The sequence below is a fragment of the Mytilus trossulus genome, chromosome 11, assembly GCF_036588685.1.
Source record: "Mytilus trossulus isolate FHL-02 chromosome 11, PNRI_Mtr1.1.1.hap1, whole genome shotgun sequence".
Lineage (NCBI taxonomy): Eukaryota > Metazoa > Mollusca > Bivalvia > Mytilida > Mytilidae > Mytilus > Mytilus trossulus.
The window spans coordinates 15923221-15946318 of NC_086383.1; the positions used below are offsets into that span (position 1 = coordinate 15923221).

General features: G+C 31.3%; 1 protein-coding gene and 1 long non-coding RNA gene across 4 annotated transcripts; one reads left to right on the plus strand and one right to left on the minus strand.

Moving 5' to 3' along the window:
* Positions 1-8143: 8143 nt before the first annotated feature.
* Positions 8144-17919, plus strand: LOC134690778 (uncharacterized). Of its 3 annotated transcripts, none has more exons than XM_063550824.1 (10): positions 8144-8372; positions 9616-9698; positions 10749-10850; positions 11742-12466; positions 12990-13195; positions 13886-14092; positions 14621-15193; positions 15498-15669; positions 16360-16458; positions 16967-17919. In XM_063550824.1, the coding sequence occupies exons 4-10, from the start codon at positions 12028-12030 to the stop codon at positions 17578-17580; spliced, it is 2310 nt and encodes a 769-aa protein (XP_063406894.1). In that variant the 5' UTR covers positions 8144-8372; positions 9616-9698; positions 10749-10850; positions 11742-12027; the 3' UTR covers positions 17581-17919. The 3 variants fall into 3 exon arrangements, with proteins under 3 accessions (XP_063406894.1, XP_063406896.1, XP_063406895.1); XM_063550826.1 differs by having other exon boundaries at positions 14621-14953; XM_063550825.1 differs by lacking the exons at positions 8144-8372; positions 9616-9698 and adding an exon at positions 9979-10374.
* Positions 17920-21126: 3207 nt separating this feature from the next.
* On the minus strand, positions 21127-22876 carry LOC134690780 (uncharacterized). The gene is made up of 3 exons (XR_010102025.1): positions 22759-22876; positions 21689-21904; positions 21127-21154 (listed from the first exon to the last, which is right to left on the minus strand). It is a non-coding gene; the product is annotated as an uncharacterized LOC134690780 (long non-coding RNA).
* Between the last annotated feature and the right edge of the window lie 222 nt (positions 22877-23098).

Consider the following 23098-nt stretch of genomic DNA (forward strand, 5'->3'; position numbering starts at 1 on the left):
CAAGTTTTCTGTTCGAAAATCGTTCTACCACAACTTTCAAATATTAAATTAGAAATTATTAGATCCTTTATAAAAGGTATTTTAACAATGTGCAGGAGAATCACAATGTTTTTGGTACGTTTGATAGTTTGAACCTACTGTTAAATACTTGATAGGAAAACAAGTTATTGCAACTTATACTCATCCCTTTCTACTTTGGTACTTTTATTGTCAAAGCAAAAACAAATGTCATCGTGAACCAGGGAGTTTTTTATAAAGGACGTATTATTGCACCTCGTTGCCCTTTTGTTCATCTTTAGCATGTCGGAAAAAAACTCAAAAAACGCCTGTGAAAATGTCGTTATACCGTCTTATGATGATGTATAAGATGTCAGACCACCAATTAAAATTCCCTAACTGTTCTACAACATTTTGCAATTTTCGCAGCTTTCTAAATATCTTACCCTATGTGTAAGTTTAACTTTACAGATTTATCATCTTTCGTCATGCCAAAACCTTTAAAGCTTTTTCAGAAAAAAAAATGACCTTCGAATAGACGTACTCCAAAAATAACCCCTGGTTTTCTTGAAATCCTTCAATTAGTATACGGTAAAGCTCATTAATCCTCAATTTTTAATTGTAACTGATAGATAGGTTAATTTTGGCTTAAAAAGGTCTAAAGGTACCAGTCTTGTATAACAGCACCAGTTTCCGGTGATGTCAAAACATGGAGGGAACAAAATAGTGCCTTGTACCTGAAAATTTTTATGAACTCAATTTTTTTCTGTTTGATTATCGGTTGATGCTGAATTGAAACAATTTTAAAATAGAAAAAAATGTTTTTATTTCAGGATTACGTATTTGTTTATTCTTCGTGAAATGACCAACTTTTGTTGATTCAGTCACAATTTCCTTAATACATACATAATATGAATATGATTGTTTTTTTTCTGTTTAGCATTGTATTCATGTTTTTTTTCCAAAGATTAGCTGTTTTGCATGTAGGCCTATGTAGCAGTCGATTACAAGACTGCAATCAAAATATATTTCTCTTTCACCAAAAATTTTGTTGAAACTTTGTTTATTTTTTTTTAAACGAAATACATTGACAAAAAGCATTTTAAACTGTAGGCAATTTGTATTATCACTTGAAAAAAAATCGGACGTACTCGAAAAAGCCCGGTATGCTCTAAAAAAAAACTAAACACCAATAAATTCTATAACACGTCTTGTTAGAGATGAAATCTATTTGTTTACATTTTTGTTTATATTCATTCGGGAAAAAAGTGGTCACACTCGAAAGAGCTCGATCAAATCATTTGAACAACCAGGATTCAAGCCGACACCATACCTACCATGAGACATATGGAACAAGATCAAAATTAGAGTTCAATTGTTATTGAAATCTTGGTTAGCACATTATTTGTTATATTTATAATTATATTCATGTTACAAAATGTATGCTTTAATTTTTCAAGTAACCCCCAAAAAAGAGAAAACAAATAGCTGACCACCAACGACCAAAATACCTAATCAGTAACGATGATAAATATCGTATCATTAACGACAATAGATACCTTAGTGATAACAAATTAAAACCTAAACTTAACGACGATACATACCTCACAACAATAAATACATAATCATTAGCGACAATACATACCAGATCATTACCGACGATAGCAATTAAATTATTAGCGACAATAAATACTAAACAACTTATTAGCGACAATAAATACCAAACAACTATCGACGATTACTACCAAATTAGAAACAAAGTTTAGACCAAGTCATTTGAAACTCATGATAAACCTTTTGATTTCTTAGCAGTGACATAACCACTACTCACGTGTTACATGATTTCAATATTGGTGACACTAAGTCTAAACCAGTGTTTTCCCCTTTTATGTATAATCAGACTGGCCACGTTATTACCGGTGACCTCAACATTGTCAATAACACTTATATGCGAAATGTGTTATCCAAGCCCGAAATATCGTGAGCCTAAATCCATCGTTTGATAAAAACAACTTCATAATACTGATTCTTTAGTTAGTGTCACCAATATTGAAATCATGTAACACGTGAGTAGTGGTTATGTCACTGCTAAGAAATCAAAAGGTTTATCATGAGTTTCAAATGACTTGGTCTAAACTTTGTTTCTAATTTGGTATTAATCGTCGATAGTTGTTTGGTATTTATTGTCGCTAATAAGTTGTTTAGTATTTATTGTCGCTAATAATTTAATTGCTATCGTCGGTAATGATCTGGTATGTATTGTCGCTAATGATTATGTATTTATTGTTGTGAGGTATGTATCGTCGTTAAGTTTAGGTTTTAATTTGTTATCACTAAGGTATCTATTGTCGTTAATGATACGATATTTATCATCGTTACTGATTAGGTATTTTGGTCGTTGGTGGTCAGCTATTTGTTTTCTCTTTTTTTGGGGTTACTTGAAAAATTAAAGCATACATTTTGTAACATGAATATAATTATAAATATAACAAATAATGTGCTAACCAAGATTTCAATAACAATTGAACTCTAATTTTGATCTTGTTCCATATGTCTCATGGTAGGTATAGTGTCGGCTTGAATCCTGGTTGTTCAAATGATTTGATCGAGCTCTTTCGAGTGTGACCACTTTTTTCCCGAATGAATATAAACAAAAATGTAAAAAAAATAGATTTCATCTCTAACAAGGCGTGTTATAGAATTTATTGGTGTTGAGTTTTTTTTTAGAGCATACCGGGCTTTTTCGAGTACGTCCGATTTTTTTTCAAGTGATAATACAAATTGCCTACAGTTTAAAATGCTATTTGTCAGTGTATTTCGTTTAAAAAAAAATAAACAAAGTTTCAAATTAAGTACTTTTCAAGGCATAAACCAATGCATTCGTTAGTTTGATAATTGTGTTTTAAAACTTACCTGTTATTTACAATCGTCCATTTGTATATACTTTACTGTTTGTCATATTCTATAACTTTCATGTTCAGTACATATTCGTGATGTCAACAATATATAATTGAAGCATAAATAATTTGGATTGAGACGTAAATACATATATTTGTATTCGTGATGAGCTATTCACTGCATTATTTATAATGTATAAAATCTAATTCAAATGTTTTTGTCAATTGAAATAAAAATGGAGCGGATTAATTGTGTCTGTTTTTTGTTTTTTGTTTTTTTTTTCATACAATTTGTTTTGTGTTGGGTTAGAGGTCAGTCCTTCATAAGTAGAATGTGTAGTTTAAATAACATTTTCTCATTCTTCTTTGCTGTCCAGTACTGAGGTTTCTTACTCCGTTTTTGATAAAAAGCTGCGCCATTGTCGCATGATACACCTATCACGTTTTCAAAGTTCATTTCTCTTATGCATGAGTGTTTCATATTATGTATATCTTGCATAAATAAACAATTTTCGTATCATCACTACGCAGAGTGTGATATGAAAATACAAAAATCTGCGTTAATTTGATCTGAAGGTGTCACACAACCAATAATTCCCTCCAAAAGTAAAAAGGAGCCCTACTCGGACACAAAATAGTACTTTCGATGTTCTCGTTTACTTAAACTAACCAACAAATTTTAAAAAATCTAATTTTTGGTGAAAGAGAAATATATTTTGATTGCAGTCTTGTAATTGTTATTACCGGTGACCTCAACATTGTCAATAACACTTATATGCGAAATGTGTTATCCAAGCCCGAAATATCGTGAGCCTAAATCCATCGTTTGATAAAAACAACTTCATAATACTGATTCATTTGAAGATTATGCCAGACACGAAGGAATACGGAGATACTATTTCTGAATGGATTAATGCTGTGAAGTTGTATATCAATACATCAATCTTTGAAAACACAAATGTTGCAAAACGACTATTCTACCATCATAACTAATATGCCATTGCCCCGAAGATAAAAACCCAGACAACATCATTTGTGTGTTTGAATAACAGTACATTAAATGCTTTATACATGAATCAGGTATTTACAATTTACCTGAAAACTCAACATATACACTCACGACACTAACTAAAGATGCTACAGTCGATTAATTTATTTTCGTTTGTATCAATTTTCGTGGATTGAGGAAAGCTTGCATATTCGTGGATATTTGATTTCATGATGTTGTCAATCTGTGCACATAAAGCCATGGAAACTTTGAAATTCGTTAAATATTTGAAATCTTGGTTCAATGTACTTATGAAATGCACGAACATTGGTATCAATCGATATAAAATTAATCCACAATATCCGGATACTCCTAGTTTTTTTTCCCATTTTTCTTTGTAATTACGACCAAAGAAGAAGAACCAGGAACCCTCTTTTTAAATTATTAACATCACTTTTATCAACAATCCCGAAAACAAAGAAGGCTTTTCAAGAGGTTGCGTAAATTAGAGGTGGATACTAAAATATTCAAAAGATATTTTAGAGAACATACAGTTTAAATCTCTTTCTTCTTGCAAAATGACTGTTCTTCACAAGTATACCCCGTTCCAAACTAAAATGTATGTGCCTGTAGAAAACCAGGAGCCTATAATTCAGTGGTTGTCGTTTTTTTATGTGTTACATAATTGTTTTTCGTTCTTTTATTGTACAAAAATAAGGCCGTGAGTTTTCTCGTTTGGATTGTTTTACATTGTCATTTCGGGGCCTTGTATAACTGACTATGCGGTCTAGGCTTTTCTCATTGTTGAAGGCCTTACGTTGACCTACAGATGTTAATTTCTGTGTAATGTTGGTCTCCCTTCGAATAGACGTACTCCAAAAATAACCCCTGGTTTTCTTGAAATCCTTCAATTAGTATACGGTAAAGCTCATTAATCCTCAATTTTTAATTGTAACTGATAGATAGGTTAATTTTAGCTTAAAAAAGGTCTAAAGGTACCAGTCTTGTATAACAGCACCTGTTTCCGGTGATGTCAAAACATGGAGGGAACAAAATAGTGCCTTGTATCTGAAAATGTTTATGAACTCAATTTTTTTCTGTTTGATTATCGGTTGATGCTGAATTGAAACAATTTTAAAATAGAAAAAAATGTTTTTATTTCAGGATTACGGATTTGTTTATTCTTCGTGAAATGACCAACTTTTGTTGATTCAGTCACAATTTCCTTAATACATACATAATATGAATATGATTGTTTTTTTTCTGTTTAGCATTGTATTCATGTTTTTTTTCAAAGATTAGCTGTTTTGCATGTAGGCCTATGGAGCAGTCGATTACAAGACTGCAATCAAAATATATTTCTCTTTCACCAAAAATTAGATTTTTTAAAATTTGTTGGTTAGTTTAAGTAAACGAGAACATCGAAAGTACTATTTTGTGTCCGAGTAGGGCTCCTTTTTACTTTTGGAGGGAATTATTGGTTGTGTGACACCTTCAGATCAAATTAACGCAGATTTTTGTATTTTCATATCACACTCTGCGTAGTGATGATACGAAAATTGTTTATTTATGCAAGATATACATAATATGAAACACTCATGCATAAGAGAAATGAACTTTGAAAACGTGATAGGTGTATCATGCGACAATGGCGCAGCTTTTCATCAAAAACGGAGTAAGAAACCTCAGTACTGGACAGCAAAGAAGAATGAGAAAATGTTATTTAATACTACACATTCTACTTATGAAGGACTGACCTCTAACCCAACACAAAACAAATTGTATGAAAAAAAAAACAAAAAACAAAAAACAGACACAATTAATCCGCTCCATTTTTATTTCAATTGACAAAAACATTTGAATTAGATTTTATACATTATAAATAATGCAATGAATAGCTCATCACGAATACAAATATATGTATTTACGTCTCAATCCAAATTATTTATGCTTCAATTATATATTGTTGACATCACGAATATGTACTGAACATGAAAGTTATAGAATATGACAAACAGTAAAGTATATACAAATGGACGATTGTAAATAACAGGTAAGTTTTAAAACACAATTATCAAACTAACGAATGCATTGGTTTATGCCTTGAAAAGTACTTAATTAGAAACTTTGTTTATTTTTTTTTAAACGAAATACACTGACAAATAGCATTTTAAACTGTAGGCAATTTGTATTATCACTTGAAAAAAAATCGGACGTACTCGAAAAAGCCCGGTATGCTCTAAAAAAAAACTCAACACCAATAAATTCTATAACACGTCTTGTTAGAGATGAAATCTATTTGTTTACATTTTTGTTTATATTCATTCGGGAAAAAAGTGGTCACACTCGAAAGAGCTCGATCAAATCATTTGAACAACCAGGATTCAAGCCGACACTATACCTACCATGAGACATATGGAACAAGATCAAAATTAGAGTTCAATTGTTATTGAAATCTTGGTTAGCACATTATTTGTTATATTTATAATTATATTCATGTTACAAAATGTATGCTTTAATTTTTCAAGTAACCCCAAAAAAAGAGAAAACAAATAGCTGACCACCAACGACCAAAATACCTAATCAGTAACGATGATAAATATCGTATCATTAACGACAATAGATACCTTAATGATAACAAATTAAAACCTAAACTTAACGACGATACATACCTCACAACAATAAATACATAATCATTAGCGACAATACATACCAGATCATTACCGACGATAGCAATTAAATTATTAGCGACAATAAATACTAAACAACTTATTAGCGACAATAAATACCAAACAACTATCGACGATAAATACCAAATTAGAAACAAAGTTTAGACCAAGTCATTTGAAACTCATGATAAACCTTTTGATTTCTTAGCAGTGACATAACCACTACTCACGTGTTACATGATTTCAATATTGGTGACACTAACTAAAGAATCAGTATTATGAAGTTGTTTTTATCAAACGATGGATTTAGGCTCACGATATTTCGGGCTTGGATAACACATTTCGCATATAAGTGTTATTGACAATGTTGAGGTCACCGGTAATAACGTGGCCAGTCTGATTATACATAAAAGGGGAAAACACTGGTTTAGACTTAGTGTCACTCACGACACTAACTAAAGATGCTACAGTCGATTAATTTATTTTCGTTTGTATCAATTTTCGTGGATTGAGGAAAGCTTGCATATTCGTGGATATTTGATTTCATGATGTTGTCAATCTGTGCGCATAAAGCCATGGAAACTTTGAAATTCGTTAAACATTTGAAATCTTGGTTCAATGTACTTATGAAATGCACGAACATTGGTATCAATCGATATAAAATTAATCCACAATATCCGGATACTCCTAGTTTTTTTCCCATTTTCCTTTGTAATTACGACCAAAGAAGAAGAACCAGGAACCCTCTTTTTAAATTATTAACATCACTTTTATCAACAATCCCGAAAACAAAGAATGCTTTTTTAAGAGGTTGCGTAAATCAGAGGTGGATACTAAAATATTCAAAAGATATTTTAGAGAACATACAGTTTAATATCAGTTCTATGAAACCGTCAAAATTGTTTGGTCACAGTATGTCACAGATTTTAATGAAACTCTGTTCAATAGCTTAAAATGACCAAAGAAAATGAAAAAATATGTTAAAAAGTTTTTCATAGCAACGGTTGCCATGGAAATCTAGTCCCTAGTTACAGATCTGCTGATTTTGCATTTGACAGAATTTTAAATAAACGGATAAAAGTTATAACGAAGTAAGGTTATTTTCTGATTCTCTTATAATTTTTGGTGATTTCTTATGTGAAAAACCTCGCTTCCATCAGTTATATCATTTATATCATGCATATTATGGTGTTGACTGTAAACTGTATGCCTCCATTTGAAGGACAATAAAAAGGTATTTGCCCAGTGATTTGATATAAATCAAGTAGTTGGTAAACATCTATCAATACATTGTAAGACAATGAAAAAGTAAAATTAATGGAGAAACTAACATTAATGAACTAGAATAAATGAATTAGTATTGCACAAATCAGGTAAATTGCAGAGAGTTACGGTTCTTGATTTTCCTCTTTACAATTGGAGGTTGGAATGTATCATAATAACATTGGATACAAATGGCAGCAGACACTCAGTGTAGTTTTCAGTCTTTCCATTCCACAGTTAATTGCTCAAATTTAGATACTTTTTATCCAGTTAATTCATTTCCTACTTCTTTAACTACAATTCTGTTGACAGAGTCGGGTTTACTTTTTACAAAATTTACGGAATCTTTTATAATTTGTCAAAGTCATCTCAATGAACTGCAGGAACAGAATCGTCTGCGAAAGAAATCTAAGTGTTGTGGCATTCCTTTACATCTTTCCTCACATAATTTGAAAAACAAAAGAAGATCGGGAAAATTGAAAGCTGACAGATATTTGACCAGCCAACAAGTGGAAGAGATAAGCAAGAAATATGGTTCAGTCTTGCCAGTTGGTACACGTAAGTACACATTTTATGAGTACACCTCTTACACATATATAACCTTGTGTGTAAAGTCTTATTCATTAAAGGATTTTCAACAGTCTTTAAATTTCCAGTAAGGAAATCCACCTATCAACTTTAAAAAAAAAGGGGGGGGGTATTTATTTTTATCTAAAAAGTTATGATCCACAATTTGATGGGGAAAAAATCTTCTGGCACTCTAGATGACAAAAAACAAATATGAATGCAGATTTAACCTTACCTAATGGTTTTGAATACTGAAAGAATAAAAAAATTGAAAGTGCCATCCCATGATCCAAGCCCCCTTCTTTTTTCGTAATTCCCTCCTGTTTAGGAGCACTCGGATGAGACTGATAAATGTAAACAGTATATATATGTACATTAAAACACACTATAAATTCTCTGTAAAATATGAATGAACAGCATCCTTTAACATAAAAACCAGTGTATTTACAACAAGTCGTGAATTTATATACATGTACATGCATTATTTTAATTAATATAGGGACTTTTAAAGTAATGTAGTATTAAAATGGCAAGAGATATATACTAAATAAATCACATGTTTTAAGATTAAGGAATCATAATTTTAAGCAGGTGCTTTTCAATGCAATATTAAACATAAGCATGAATAATTTTGATGTTGAGTTACATTATTTAATTAGGCTTATCGTTAATTTAAACTCCCAAGATATAGTATAATTAGCATGTACTTTTTAAAATTTAGTGTAGGAATAAAGTATCAACAGATGCCTTTCAAGTCTGTGTGTGTCAGTTCCTGGCGTAACCATTGATACTTGACTTTAACCCTGTACAGTTGTTGTAAAAATCACATAATCTTATTTGTTTTTGTTCCTGTAGATACACAAAAGTATTTGTTATTTTTAACTTGGCTTGTACTGGTTGACACACGCGCACAGTATATCTGCGTTACTTATTGGAATTTTCAACTGCATATTAACCACATAGTAGTAGAAGTTGAAAAATTTGTACGCTCTTCATGCAACAAAAAATTTCATAACATTACTCCCCCTCAAAGTTATATGGTTGCTGCCTAAATTATGATTTGTAAATAGCCAACAACAGTATTTGTCTCCTGATTATTCTTGTTTTTCAATCTGCATTAATTTCATTACATATTTTTGGACCAAAAAATTAAGGCTATGTATAAAGATCTCATACAGCGTATTAAAATGATAAATTTCACTTTTGTATCTTGGCTTTATTTTTTATATTATAGCTATCTGTACATCATGCAGAGGAAAAATCTTTAGAGATAGCTTAAGTAGCTCTGATGTTAATCAATCAGTTGAAGTAGTACCTGTAAGTATTATTGTATAAAATTACAACATAATTTCAGTATATATGAGGGTGTTGGGAGGGGACCTTATCCCGGGTTTAAATACATGAAATGCATTGTTCACAAATTTAAATCCAGACATCCTGAAATTTGAAAAAAGAATTCCCTGATCCCGAAAGGATCAATCCTGAGCATAAGAACACTCAATCTGAGAGTCCCGCTGAAAAATGTCCTACCCCAACCCCTCATATATGTTTGGAATGCAAAGATATGTAGTAAATGTACATTGAACAGTTCATCTGCCTCTGATGAAAGACCTACAAAATTACTCAGTTTCTGCAGTGACTGATTTCAGTACTATAAAAATTATGATAAGATATTAAATCTGCAAATGGAGGCCTGTGAACAAATTTTCGTGTATTAACCTAAAGCTAGATCTGTATTTTTTCCATTTAAGAAATAAAGTAATTTGAACGATCTAGTTAAGGCAGAAAACCGGTAACATTGCTGCAGTGGGCAAATTTGATAACAAAAAATATTGTTGCCTATTGTATTTTTTGGTAATTAGTGATATTCTATTTTTGAGATAAGATACTTTCCCTTTACTCTAACGAACCCTTCAGGTAATTTGCACGAAAAGTACTTGGTGAATATCTTTGATTATGATGAAAATAAGGAATACCAGAGTCAACCAATATGGTATGTCTCTTTAATTTATAACAGATAAATTGTCTTTCATGTAAAAAGTTAGAAATTTTGAGTTAAATTGATGTAAAACTAATAAAACTTGACCTTGATGATTTGGCAATTATTTACCGTAAATGTTCATGATATTACTTTTTTGAAAGAGAACAAGTGTATGTTACTACTGTAAATGTTATGATAGATGCACTTTTGAATTGTATTATAGTTCACTAAATGTTTGTTTTGATAGTAGAATTTAGTGTGTTTTATCTTTTATTTTGTACCTGAATAAAGAGACTTGAACGGAAGGAATTAGTATTTTATTTGTTATAGACATCATAGTTGCTTTAAATGTTTATAGCTTATTCAAACCAAGAATTTTTTTTTAGAGTCGAATTGAGGACCCCCTGCAGCAACAGACAGAATCATCTGACGGATTCTTCCTGAGACCAAGGCCTGATCACAGCTATGAATATTATGAAAATGCACATGTATGTATTTATTAGCTACCATGGATGTTACATAAATAGTCAAATTAAAAATAAAAAGAAAGTGACCATCATAATAATTAGTATTGATTGATTATTAATATTTATTCAATTGAGTACAACATAATTAATTAATTTTGAAATGAATTATTGAGATACAAAACCATAGTGCTTTTTTAGCTCACCTGGCACAAAAGGCCAGGTCAGCTTTTCTCCTCAGTTGGTGTCCGGCTTCGTTGACTTTTACAAATATCTTCTCTGAAACTACTGGGCAAAATTTAACCAATCTTGGCCTCAATCATCATTAGGGTATCTTATTTAAAAAAATGTGTCCGGTGACCTGGCAAACCAACCAAGATGGCCACCATGGCTAAAAATAGAACATAGGGGTAAAATGCAGTTTTGGGCTTATAACTCAAAAACCAAAGCATTTAAAGCAAATTTATCTGATAGGAGGTGAAATTGTTTATCAGGTCAAAATCTATCTGCCGTGGAATTTTCAGATGAATCAGATAACTGGTTGTTAGGTTGCTGCCCCTGAATTGGTAATAATAAGGAAATTTTGCTGTTTTTTGTTATTATCTTGAATATTATTTTAGATAGAGATAAACTGTACTCAGCAATAATGTACAGCAAAGTAAGACCTAAAAATAAGTCAACATGACCAAAATGGCCAATTGACCCCCTAAGGAGTTATTGCCTTTATAGTAAATTTTTAACAATTTTTTTAAAATATGTAAATTTTCACTATCATTTTCCACTGAAACTACTGGGCCAAGTTCACTATAGATAGAAATAATTGTAAGCAGCAAGAATTATAAAAAATTGGTCTATATATAGTTAATACTCATTCTTGTTGAAAAAATTCATTTATAATGTGCTTTATAATTTCAGGACAGCAATGTATCCAGTCAGGAAACACAGCAGAGCCAAAACAGTCAAGCATCGGAGGCATCAGTGGCTAACATTGATCGTCTTGGAAAGCTTAATGAATTTCTTCAAGCATGTAACACAAGCCCAGTAAAGAAAATTAGAGAGCCATTGAGTGATTCAAGTGAGAGGACACAAAGAAGATACACTGAAAAAGCAAATGAATGCCTTTCTCTTCTTTTAGAGACAATGTGCCCAGGAGAAGGTGAGCAGTTAAAAGAGAATATTTTTTTCAAAAGTGGAAAAAAATATGACAAGAATTGATTCTCCACAATTTATTGATGCTCTTGTAGAAAGCTACATGAGGGCAGAAACTTCAACAGTGAGGTGCCAGATACTCTCTATCTTATCAAGCCATTCTAAATTTGAGGACATTAATAAAAAAATTCCATCCTTGACGAGCCACAAGTATTATACAGCAAAGAAACATGCTAAGGAATTTGGAGTGGGGGCACCTGTTGCAAAAGAAAAACAGACAAGAGGGAGAGTGGATGATGCCAAACTAGAACACTTTTTGGACTTCATCACATCAAGCCATGTTATTAAGGACTTGCCACTGGGTGAGAAAACACTGAAACTATCATCAGGAGAACTAATTCAGACTCCATATGTTATAAGATGTTTAGCTCCAGCAACCATTGTCAAACAGTATTCTAGAATATGTGAAGAAGAAAATTTTAATGCAATTGGTAAGTGTGTGTTAGCTGAAATATCTAAGGAACTATCTTATTGACGAATTTTTTAAGTTTTATAATTGACTATAAAGTGTTAAAAAAATTCATAGACAAATACAACCAATTGCATTGTCTCCTGGCTTAAGTTGGAGTGGCATAATTGGTGGTGAGGTTAACAATGGTTCAACACATATTATAAAATCTCAACCATTCCCTCTACTTCTTGTTCCATTTGGGTTAAAACTAGATATATTTGAAACAATCAATTCAATTTAATATAAAAAAGAAGATGTGGTTTGATTGCCAACGAGACAACTATCAACAAAAGACCAAAATGACACAAACATTAACAATTATATGTCACCGTACAGCCTTCAACAATGAGCAAAGCCCATACCATATATTGTCAGCTATAAAAGGCAACTATGTACATCAGAAAAAAATGTGACAAAATACTACTAATGTACAAAGAATTAATAATTAACAATTACCTTATTTTTATAAATGTACAATTTATTAAATTATTATACTATTTTAGGAGAAAGTACCATGTATAAGATTTTGTCAGAGTGCAGTGCAGCAGTCCGTAAATCTGTTGAAGGTGTAGATTACTACGTTGCAGAAGCAGGTGAAGCTTTCCGTGAGTTAGAAAACATAGTGAACCAAATTCCAATGAACAATGATGGGAAGGAAACCATAGAAAACCTACTGAAAGCAAAGCACTATCTAAAGACAGATTATAAGGTTAGTTATTGGTGTCTTGAATATATATAATGATCTACTTCATATGGTGAACCAATGCCTGATACCAAAATGAACTGTTACCTTAATAGAAATATCATTATTACCACTTGCTCAAAGAGGACCCTATAACAGGAGACTTTATTTGTAAATGCCATTAACAGTTAACAATACAATGAAAAAGATCAAAACAGGTTAACATAAAAATGTATCCCCCATCCCCACTTCCATGGACTGGACACACTGACAGACTTGATTGGCCTGATAAGGGAGCTACCATTTGATTTTTTTTTTTAGTTTATCCTGACTTTTTTTACAATAATTGTCATCCTGACTTTTTTTTTTTGCAAGTGTCTCATCCTGCCTTTTTTTTTGACTCAAAACTCCTGTCCGGCCTTTTTTTTTGACTCAAAACTCCTGTCCTGCCTTTTTTTTTCAAATTTCATCCTAGCCCCCCCATAATAATCAAATGGTAGCTCCCTAAATAATCCTTGTTTTCACAATTCAAATAGGGAAAATACTTTATTACAATTGTATCGATAAACCAATTTGAACCAATTTAAACCAAGTAATTGTGAGGCAAAATAAAGAACTGAAGAAGGCCAATTGCTGAAACTCTAAAAAAAATAATTTATTAATACAATTATAGAAAATAGTCCAACAGACCAATAGTGTTTTTCATTTTATTTTCAGATGCATGTTAGAACCTCATCAACTATTGCAGACCATTGTTTTGTACATGCCCTTAGCCAAACTGGTAGTGTATTTTTTGAAGACCAGTGCCCACATGATCACATACATCAGTGTCCACAGTGTTATCAGCTGGAACATACCTTGTCAACTATTTTGACCAAGACAGCTGATGTGGGATGGGACAACCCAGAGGCATACTTGTTCAAGGTATGAAACAATATAATTTATTAGTGAATAAAGTTTGTTTCAGACTGGTTTTACGTTTAATTACCGGTACATATAAGGCGTTTAGACAGTTGACACTCTTATTTATTTGTTTGTATAATGCATGATAATCATCACAGATACCATAGGGGTCACTTTTGTAAAAGTTGTATGGCTGTTTTTCTGAATTTGAAAGAGGCATCAATCCCAGTAAACATGGTAAAAAATTCTTTCCAAAGCCGAAAGCAACATACTCTTCCATAATACAAAATGGGCATACATGTTACAGTATGATGTATATAACATATTAAACAATGACACAAACATGATCAGTATTGTACTAGAATGGAAATACAAGATAATTGTTTTGTTTAAGAGTGTTATCAGGCGTGTACTGCCATAAAAATATATTATCCCAGCTCTAGTATGGACCACTATATGAAATCAGTTTGTAAATGAGAAATCTACAATTTATGTTTGTAATGTTGTTTTAAAATGCTTTTTGAAATAATATTCTGTTTATTTTTTTAGGTTGAAAAATCTGTGAATGCAATTAAGGAGTTGAAGTCACATATATTGAGAACAAAAGTTCAAGACAGTGCTCGTGCAGATATTACAGGAAATCTGAAGGAAGGAGAAATGTTTTTGGTTGCAGACTGGGCCATGAAGTTTCTCCCTCGGAAATTTAGGGAGGGTCAAACAGATTGGTTTGGTAAAAGGGGAATAAACTGGCATATAACAGTATGTGCTACAAAAAAAGATGGCAACTTTATACTGGACACATATGTGCACATATTAGATGCACAGACCCCACAAGACTCTCAACTGACTGCTGTTTTGATTGCAGATACAGTCAAAGATATGGTAAACCGCAAGAATATTAACAAAGTACACATATGGTCTGATAATGCTGGCTGCTATAAAAGCACCTTCACCATCTATGCTCTTTATCAAGAACTGCCAAATTTGATAAAGTCCTACAACTTTTGTGAGGCACAGGACGGAAAAGGCCCCTGCGATCGTAAGGCATCCCATATCAAGGCAGCAATCAAAAGACATGTTAATGAAGGAAATGATGTGTTGAATGCATCTGCAATGAAGAGGGTAAGAATTAGTCTTTTGAAATTAATGCATATTACTCTTTCTCTTGCGAGGTTTATATTTGACACAAATCAATCCATGTGTGGTATAAATGCATTGATGTTTTGACTTGCAAATTTAATCTGTGACATTGAGACAAAAGTGGTATATTTTTTTTTAGATTTGTATATATTTTAAGAGAAAAAACACTAATGATGTACATTAACGTTATTTATATTTGAAGTAAAAATGTTTAAGGGATCCTGAAATCTTTCCCTGAACTGGTTTTGTATTTGATATATATCTTACATTCTTCTTATTTTTACAGGCTATTGATCTACAACAAAAAGGAAAGTATAGAGTCAAAGTTGTGACACCAGTTATTGATGCAGATGCTGAAAAAATTCATGTAAAGCCCATTCCAAACATTTCAACTCTCAGCAACTTTGAATTCAGCTCTGATGGGCTAAAGGTGTGGGGAGCATACAAAGTTGGACCAGGTATGTTGTAAAATAATTGTTTTCAAAGATTAATTGTTTAAATTTGCTAACCTGACTAAAAGGATACTTTAAAAAAAAATTGTTTAGACTGTGTAGAACAATGAAATAATTTTAAAAGGAAACAATATTGAATCTGAAGTATTTGCTATGTTATGATATTTTAACATAGGTTTGCATTTAACAACGAGGAAAAATATATTTTGAGAAGTAAATAAAACGTCAAAATTGCTTTGTTATCTCTGATTTTAACCTTGATTTAGTTTATGATTTTTAACATTATATAATAACATTAGATGTACATTTCATTGTAATACTTTATTTTGATTGGCTAACTGCACATCTCGTGTTATTCTGTAAGCAATTGCATCACTCGATAACACTTTTCATTCATGATAGCACGTGGACCCACAATAAAGTGCACAGGTGAATAAAATACAAAATTTATAAAATTCGTGTTTTCATGATCCTAGCTAAAAAATGTAATTATAAGTATTGAATGCTTCTTTTTGTAACTTTATAGGGTTGTAAAAGCGTTGACCGTGCGCACATTTTTAGTATGAAGCGCTTCATACAAAATGTACTTTGGTCAACGCTTTTACACCCAATAAATTTACAAAAAGAAGCATTCAATTCTCAAATAAACAAAATAAATAAATGTTCATAATCATTTAATGAAATTTTTCTTTTCAGGGAAGCTGATTCCATGGAAAAACAATGCAGTTACATGCCTACAATTGAATGTTGTCCACACATGGTCATCTGATGTTATTCCTGACATTCTTCCACCAGGTACATAATGGTTTTCTTGATGTTTGGTCTGTCTGTTATTTATCTAATTTATATACCAGATAATATGACTATACTGATATGATATGACATTTCATTTATATGGTTGGACCAAGGTTGATGAAAACAATTAGAAACTTGTAATATATTTTAGATTCATCTGGAGTATAAAATACCTGTTTGTCATAAAAGATGTTGAATCATGCTTTATCAAGCAAATCAAATATATTGGTTTCAAGAAAAGAATCTTTTTCTATATCCATTTTCTTTGAAAAATTCAAACGTAAGGTAGGAACTGATTATATATGCATTAGTTCAATGCTGAGTACTGAAAACCTCCAAAGAATGGTACTATAAGATTTGGTCACTCTGATCAACACTTTTTACTTGAGTGACCAGTTAAGTTATGTCTTACATCTGTTTCTCAACAAATATGAATACTATTTTGTATAAACAGTATTATCCTTTTTAGTCATTGGATATCAAATGAATATTTTTTTTATTCTTGTAGATGATGAATCTGAGGCACATGATGAATCTACCCAGCCAGCTTTTAAAAGAAGAAAAACATCTGACCATGTGTTTAACTGCTCTAATGATGACTGTGACAGATCATTCAATACAATGACATCACTAGATAATCACCTTCTTCTTGGCAATTGTAATGTGCATGTGGAGAAAAAAGTAGTAGACAGGTGTAAAGTAATGTACAACAATAAACTTCAGACCATTAATGCCATCACTATTCAGTCTGATGACTTGGCAAAAGAAAACACCACTGATGTACCTGAGGAAAGAGGATGGGCATTAAAAGTGAAAAAACCCAAAGTTTTGTTCACGGAGGCCCAAAAACAGTATCTGTCTGAAAAGTTTAACATTGGCAAAGTTACTGGGAATAAAGAAGACCCTGCCAAAGTTTCCAGAGATATGCCATATATTCTAAAGGATGGTCAGAAAAGGTTTACAAGGGAACACTTTTTGACAACTTCACAAGTGGCTAGTTACTTTTCCAGACTTGCTCTGAAAGACAGAAGAAATGATATACAGGATCAAAATGACTTTTCAGCAGCATCTGCTGACAAAAAACTCTTTGGTCTGAAAAAAAAAGTTCTTTCTCATGTTTAGATATGATGTGGTTTCGTTCAGGGTCACTTAATAAAAAAAAATATTGTGGTGCATGAAACAAGTTTTTCTTTTTATGTAAGAAGGGCTGCATCAGATAAGATTTAAAGAAATGCTGAAATGTAATAATTGTACCACAAAAGTGGAACCAGTGTAGCCTCTTGTCAGTGCTATCACTAGATTTAATTTAGATTTTATCTTGATTTAAGGCCAAACGAATGTATGGAACTGAAAATTGATGTCAAATGAGCATTACTGCGGGAAATAATAGTGACCCTGGCCTGAACCTACAATGTATGTTATTGTTCTTATTAAAAAAAAAGTTGATTTCATGAAGGCTCATGCTTTTGTTATATATTTCAGTGGTGTTTTAGGCTTTTCTTTAAACTACCTCCACCCTTTTCTATTAAGAAAATTTGTGTCATTTTGAGAAAATTAGGAAAGTTAGAATAAAACATAAATTTGACTGAAATTTCAATTGTCAGTTCACATGAATAGACCCACAAATCGGCACATATAGGAATGTTAGAAAATAATGTATTCTTATGATATAAAACAAGTTTATAGAAGAGTTAATTCACAAGAAAGAGAAATGATTTAAGATTTTATTGATGGAGAAGTTTCCAGAAAACTTATAAAAATTATTTGGGGAAAATTAACAGAATTTTCTGTGATTGGTCTAATTGAGCCAAATGTTTTGAAAAATAATAAATTGCATCACTAAAATTGAACTAGTGTAGCAGCTTCTAGTTCATTAGTAGATTTTATACAGATTTTTAGGCCAATGAAATGTATGTATTTAACAAATGATTTGAAGTGAAGCCCATTTTATTTGAATTACTACAAGAAAATTAAAAGTGACCCTGAACATATGTGATTGCATTCTTATTGTTCTAATCAGAAAAAAATCTGATTCCATGATGGCTCATACATTTATTATGTATTGTGAAATAACATGTGTTTTTATGAATTATGTGACAAGTGCACACATTATGACTTGGAAATGGACAAATAACCTTGCAATATGTGCTCATAATGCCATGACGCAGAATTCTAAATTTTATTTAATATTATAGTTTAAGGTGGCACCCTACAGATATAGTAATTTTTTTCCCCCCATTGAATTTTTTTTAAAATTTGCATACATATACTATGCAATGGCCTCTATAAAAATTTGAGTTAAAAATATTATGTCACCAGACTCGTTTCCATGGTAACGGTCGCCAAAGTTGGTATATCACGTGTATGCATAAATACATACCTGATGTAGAAACTCTGGATTTTTTTTAAGCCTTTGAAAGTATTTTGAAAGGTTTGTTTTACAATTATTACAAAATTATTATTTAAAATGAAAATAAAACACAAATAATGGCAGTTTTATTCATTTTAATTGATTTCGGCTACAATTTCATCAACACTGCACCACAAAAAAAAACACAGATTTTGTTAAAAATTTCTATTTTTCTTAAATTTCAAAAAAAATGGTCCAATGAATATTTTTTTTAATTTGACATAAGATGGTCATTACAATGAGCTTTGAAAAGAAATAAAAAAAAATATGGGTCACCAGACTATTTTTTGCCCCAAAAACGTTTTTGTCACCCCTAAGAAACAGTGATCAACAGCAGTTTTTTGTGTATCATTCATCATCGGTGACCAAACTTCACCAAAGTGTGACATATGTTGTCATATTCTTTGTTAAACTAACACAGAATAATACAGTTTCACAAGGCAATGAAATGAGAACATTTATTTTGTTTCTATGAACAACGGTTACCATGGCAACAGGACACGAAGTTGGAAAATTCAAGTTTTTGCATTGTTCTGATGTGCAAGAGTTACAACCCAACAGACAATAGAAGATCAAATCCCATGATTTTAGAGCAACAGCACATGGCTGCTATGTAAATGTAAACAAATACTATGATACATTATAATGCAGCTTATATTAGCATTACTGTGGTATTAAATGAGCAAAATAAATTAGTCAGAAGTTAGCAAAATTCACCAAATATTTTTTTTAAATATCGATTCATAGATAACAGTCGTGCAAGTAAATGGATAAAAAGACTTTGTCACCTTTTCCTCAATAAATGATTTAAGTTGATGAAGCATAATGATAATACATTATATATTTCAGTTGTCATAGTAACATAACCAAAAAATTATGAAATTATAACTTTTTCAAAGGTTTTTCAACTTTCTTTATTTTGAATGCCTCAATAATCAAGCAAACATATAACTGTTATATTTACAAATATGTAAATAGTTTACTCCTCTGATTCAGTCAAGTATTGATTGATAGTCATAGCATTTTTAGAGTTCACTTTGTTCTCAGTCAAAATTGTCAATCCTTCCATATTGAATAGTACATGTTGCTCCCAGTCAGATATATCATATTAATAATAGTGGCAATTCTTTTCTTTTAAAATCTTTGTTTTCTGGTTATCTGTTTCCCTCTCTAATTTCTTATTCATACTTTCCCAAACTCTCTGAGTAAACTTTCCTGGGGAATATTCTGATGCTGCATTTACCTGAAATATAAATTATTTGTAATGAAAAGGTGTAATATATACAAATAAACTACTAAATCAATATATTATTTCAGTGAGTGCAAAATTAATCCAATCATGCATTACAACATCAATTTAAACAGATTGTATTATACCTGACTAACAAAGGTACTCCTTAAGCTTTTTATAATATGATATATGGCCAGGTTTTTGAAGTGATTGCAATAATTAGGTCAGCTGATGGGTATGCATTTTATATGGCTTCTGCATATGATGGACATCCTTTTGAGTGGTTTTTGTTTTGTGTACAATGACACTTTGGCATGCAATAATTGACAATATATATGCTATAGGCAGCATTATAGTGTCCAATGCAAATTCAAGGTCTACATGTATATTTAATAGGTGTGACCTTTACTGTCTACCTTAAATCAATACAGTTGAACTGTTCTTTTTGGTATAAATTTGCATATATGCAGCATGCGACCAAGTTTGTGATAAACATAAGTTATCTACATCACAAAGTTATCTTCATTGTCATAATTGTGGCACATAAGAACCAGTGGCAGTCTTGACTATATACTTTGTATTTAAGATATAAAATACAGTACAAATCAATAGTGTAAAATGTGATCACTGTGACCTTCTTTTGTCTGGAAGCTGAGTTACTAACTGAGACTCTGAGAGTATATATAAGTTTGCATGATCTGACACCTTTTAGTTGCTGAGATATACATTTGTTGTATATGAAATTGGATTTTTAATGTTACCAAAGTCAGTGAAGTGGAAAATGTAGGTCAGTGAGATCTGTGTACAAATTTACATGATCCTACATTTTATAGTTGAGTGGACTAAATATATTGTCCACACAAAAAAATGTTGTAAATGCCTGAAAAACACCATTATCAGATTAAAAAGTCTCAAATGAAACCTAAGTTTTTTCTCAAAGGTAACTACATGTAATTATCCTAAAATGTATGTATTTACCATTGACAGCTATCCTTCATTTTTCTGAAAAACTGCTGCTAATAACCTGACCTGCTGTTAAATGATGACAATGAGACCTACAATTGATAACAAATATAACAAAAATTAAATAAACAAATGTATATATAATATATATATAAATGAAAGTGCATGCAGTGTTCAAATACTATAGCTAAAACATATTCATTTAAAATTAACTGGAGACTCAGGCTGTTAACAATGAAATTTGTAATAATAGTATGTATAAAGGCTTTCAAAACCAAATAGGTTACCTTAAATTTGTTGAAATTATACATTAATCTGTTAATATAGATTTCATTTAATAAATTTGAATGTAATAATTCTAGTTCAATATTTTTGTTGAAACAAATTCTGTCATGTTCTATACATGAAAGTCTTCAAGTATATATAACAATGCTTTACCACAAAATTGTTTTCGAAATATTGACCCTAAACTTGAAATTATTACCAAGATCTGTTAATTCACTTTTATGACTGCCTACATGTAAGTGCAAATATGAATATAATTATGGTCCTCATTATACTTAATATCTACTTATCAAAAAAATACTTTGAAATTACACATGTATATGACTAAAGGTTTTAATTACCTTCCAATTATTCATTAAATTAACCATGTTTAAAACTGTTTCTTCTTTTGCTGAGTTTTGGATTTATTTACAGGATTCTTTTGCAACTGCAAATATTTTCTTTCCAGTTTCATTCTCCTTTTTCTTTAAGTATGTCTGATGAATTCACAAAAAGTACATTCAATCCATTAAGGAAATTGTTGAAATGTGTGGCACAAATTCCTGCATGTATCATTCCTGAAAAATATGATATGAAATGTCAGTCTGCACCTGTATTGGGTAATTAGACAAACTATAAACTATTCAGACTTGAGTTCATAATTTTATTTGGGATATTCAATTATTTTTTCAATTTATATTTATATAATATGATTGTGAATTCATGTTTACTTTTATTCTTATACATATACAATGTAGATCACAGACTCATATTCATTTCTAATAATGTGGAATGAGGGTGGGTGCCCCCCTTCTTAATTTTCTTTTTTGCTTTTATAGATTATCCTGCATACACATCATTCTAGGTGTTTTTAAATTACTACATATGTAAGGTATGACTATCAGACCACTTGGTCTCTGATCACTTGCAAAAGATGACTTAATATGAAAATTCTGTTTATAAAATAAAGAAAACTAATAATATTTTAAGTTTGTAAAACATTATTTTTGTGAATGAATCATTGTGATTGCATTTGTTTACTTTTTCAATTCTAATTTTATTTATGGTTATATAATTGCTACCAAATAAGTATTTACAAATTAATCCTCCCCTTTTGAATGCAAAACTAAAAAGCCCCTTATGTATAGATGTCTTTGTGTTCATTGCAAAAATGATAAATAACTTCCAGGGGCAAAATTCCAGAAAAATTACTAAGTTCAGCTTCATAAAAAATTTGGGCAGCACTTCCCCTCAAAATAAAGCTTTTTACCCTCAAACCACATAAACCCCAGACCATAATAGAGGGGTATTGAAGAAAGAAAAAGAGAGGTGTGGGGCAGGTTCATTTATTCAAGACATGAAACCATACACCTTCTCCACCCAGTAAAATGTTTAAAGAGAATATATAATAAGGAGAAAATTGAACTCTTACCATGTACAGCTTTTGAATTGATAACAAATTCACCAGTCCCATGTTTTCTCTCGTTTCTACACTGTTAAACGTGTATGATATGCAGGTTACATGCACTGCAGCTACAACGATATGGTATGGACAAAAGGTAACAAGACAAATCGGCACCCAGACAAATCGGCACCCAAGTCCGAAGACATTTCGGCATCCATTTTGGACATTTCGGTATCCGCACAAATCGGCACCAAGACAATCCGGCACCTCGTTTTTAAAAATAAATTTATTATCAAAATTAAAGAATTGTTGCATAGATATTATAATTTGTATATAAAATATGCATTACAAAAAGAATAATCATCAT

Coding starts and splice junctions, on each gene's coding strand:
- LOC134690778 (XM_063550824.1), top strand. CDS start 12,028: ATGACAAGAATTGATTCTCCACAATTTATTGATGCTCTTGTAGAAAGC. Junction 14,093..14,620: donor CAGAGGCATACTTGTTCAAG/GTATGAAACAAT, acceptor TTATTTTTTTAG/GTTGAAAAATCTGTGAATGC. Junction 16,459..16,966: donor TCCTGACATTCTTCCACCAG/GTACATAATGGT, acceptor TTATTCTTGTAG/ATGATGAATCTGAGGCACAT.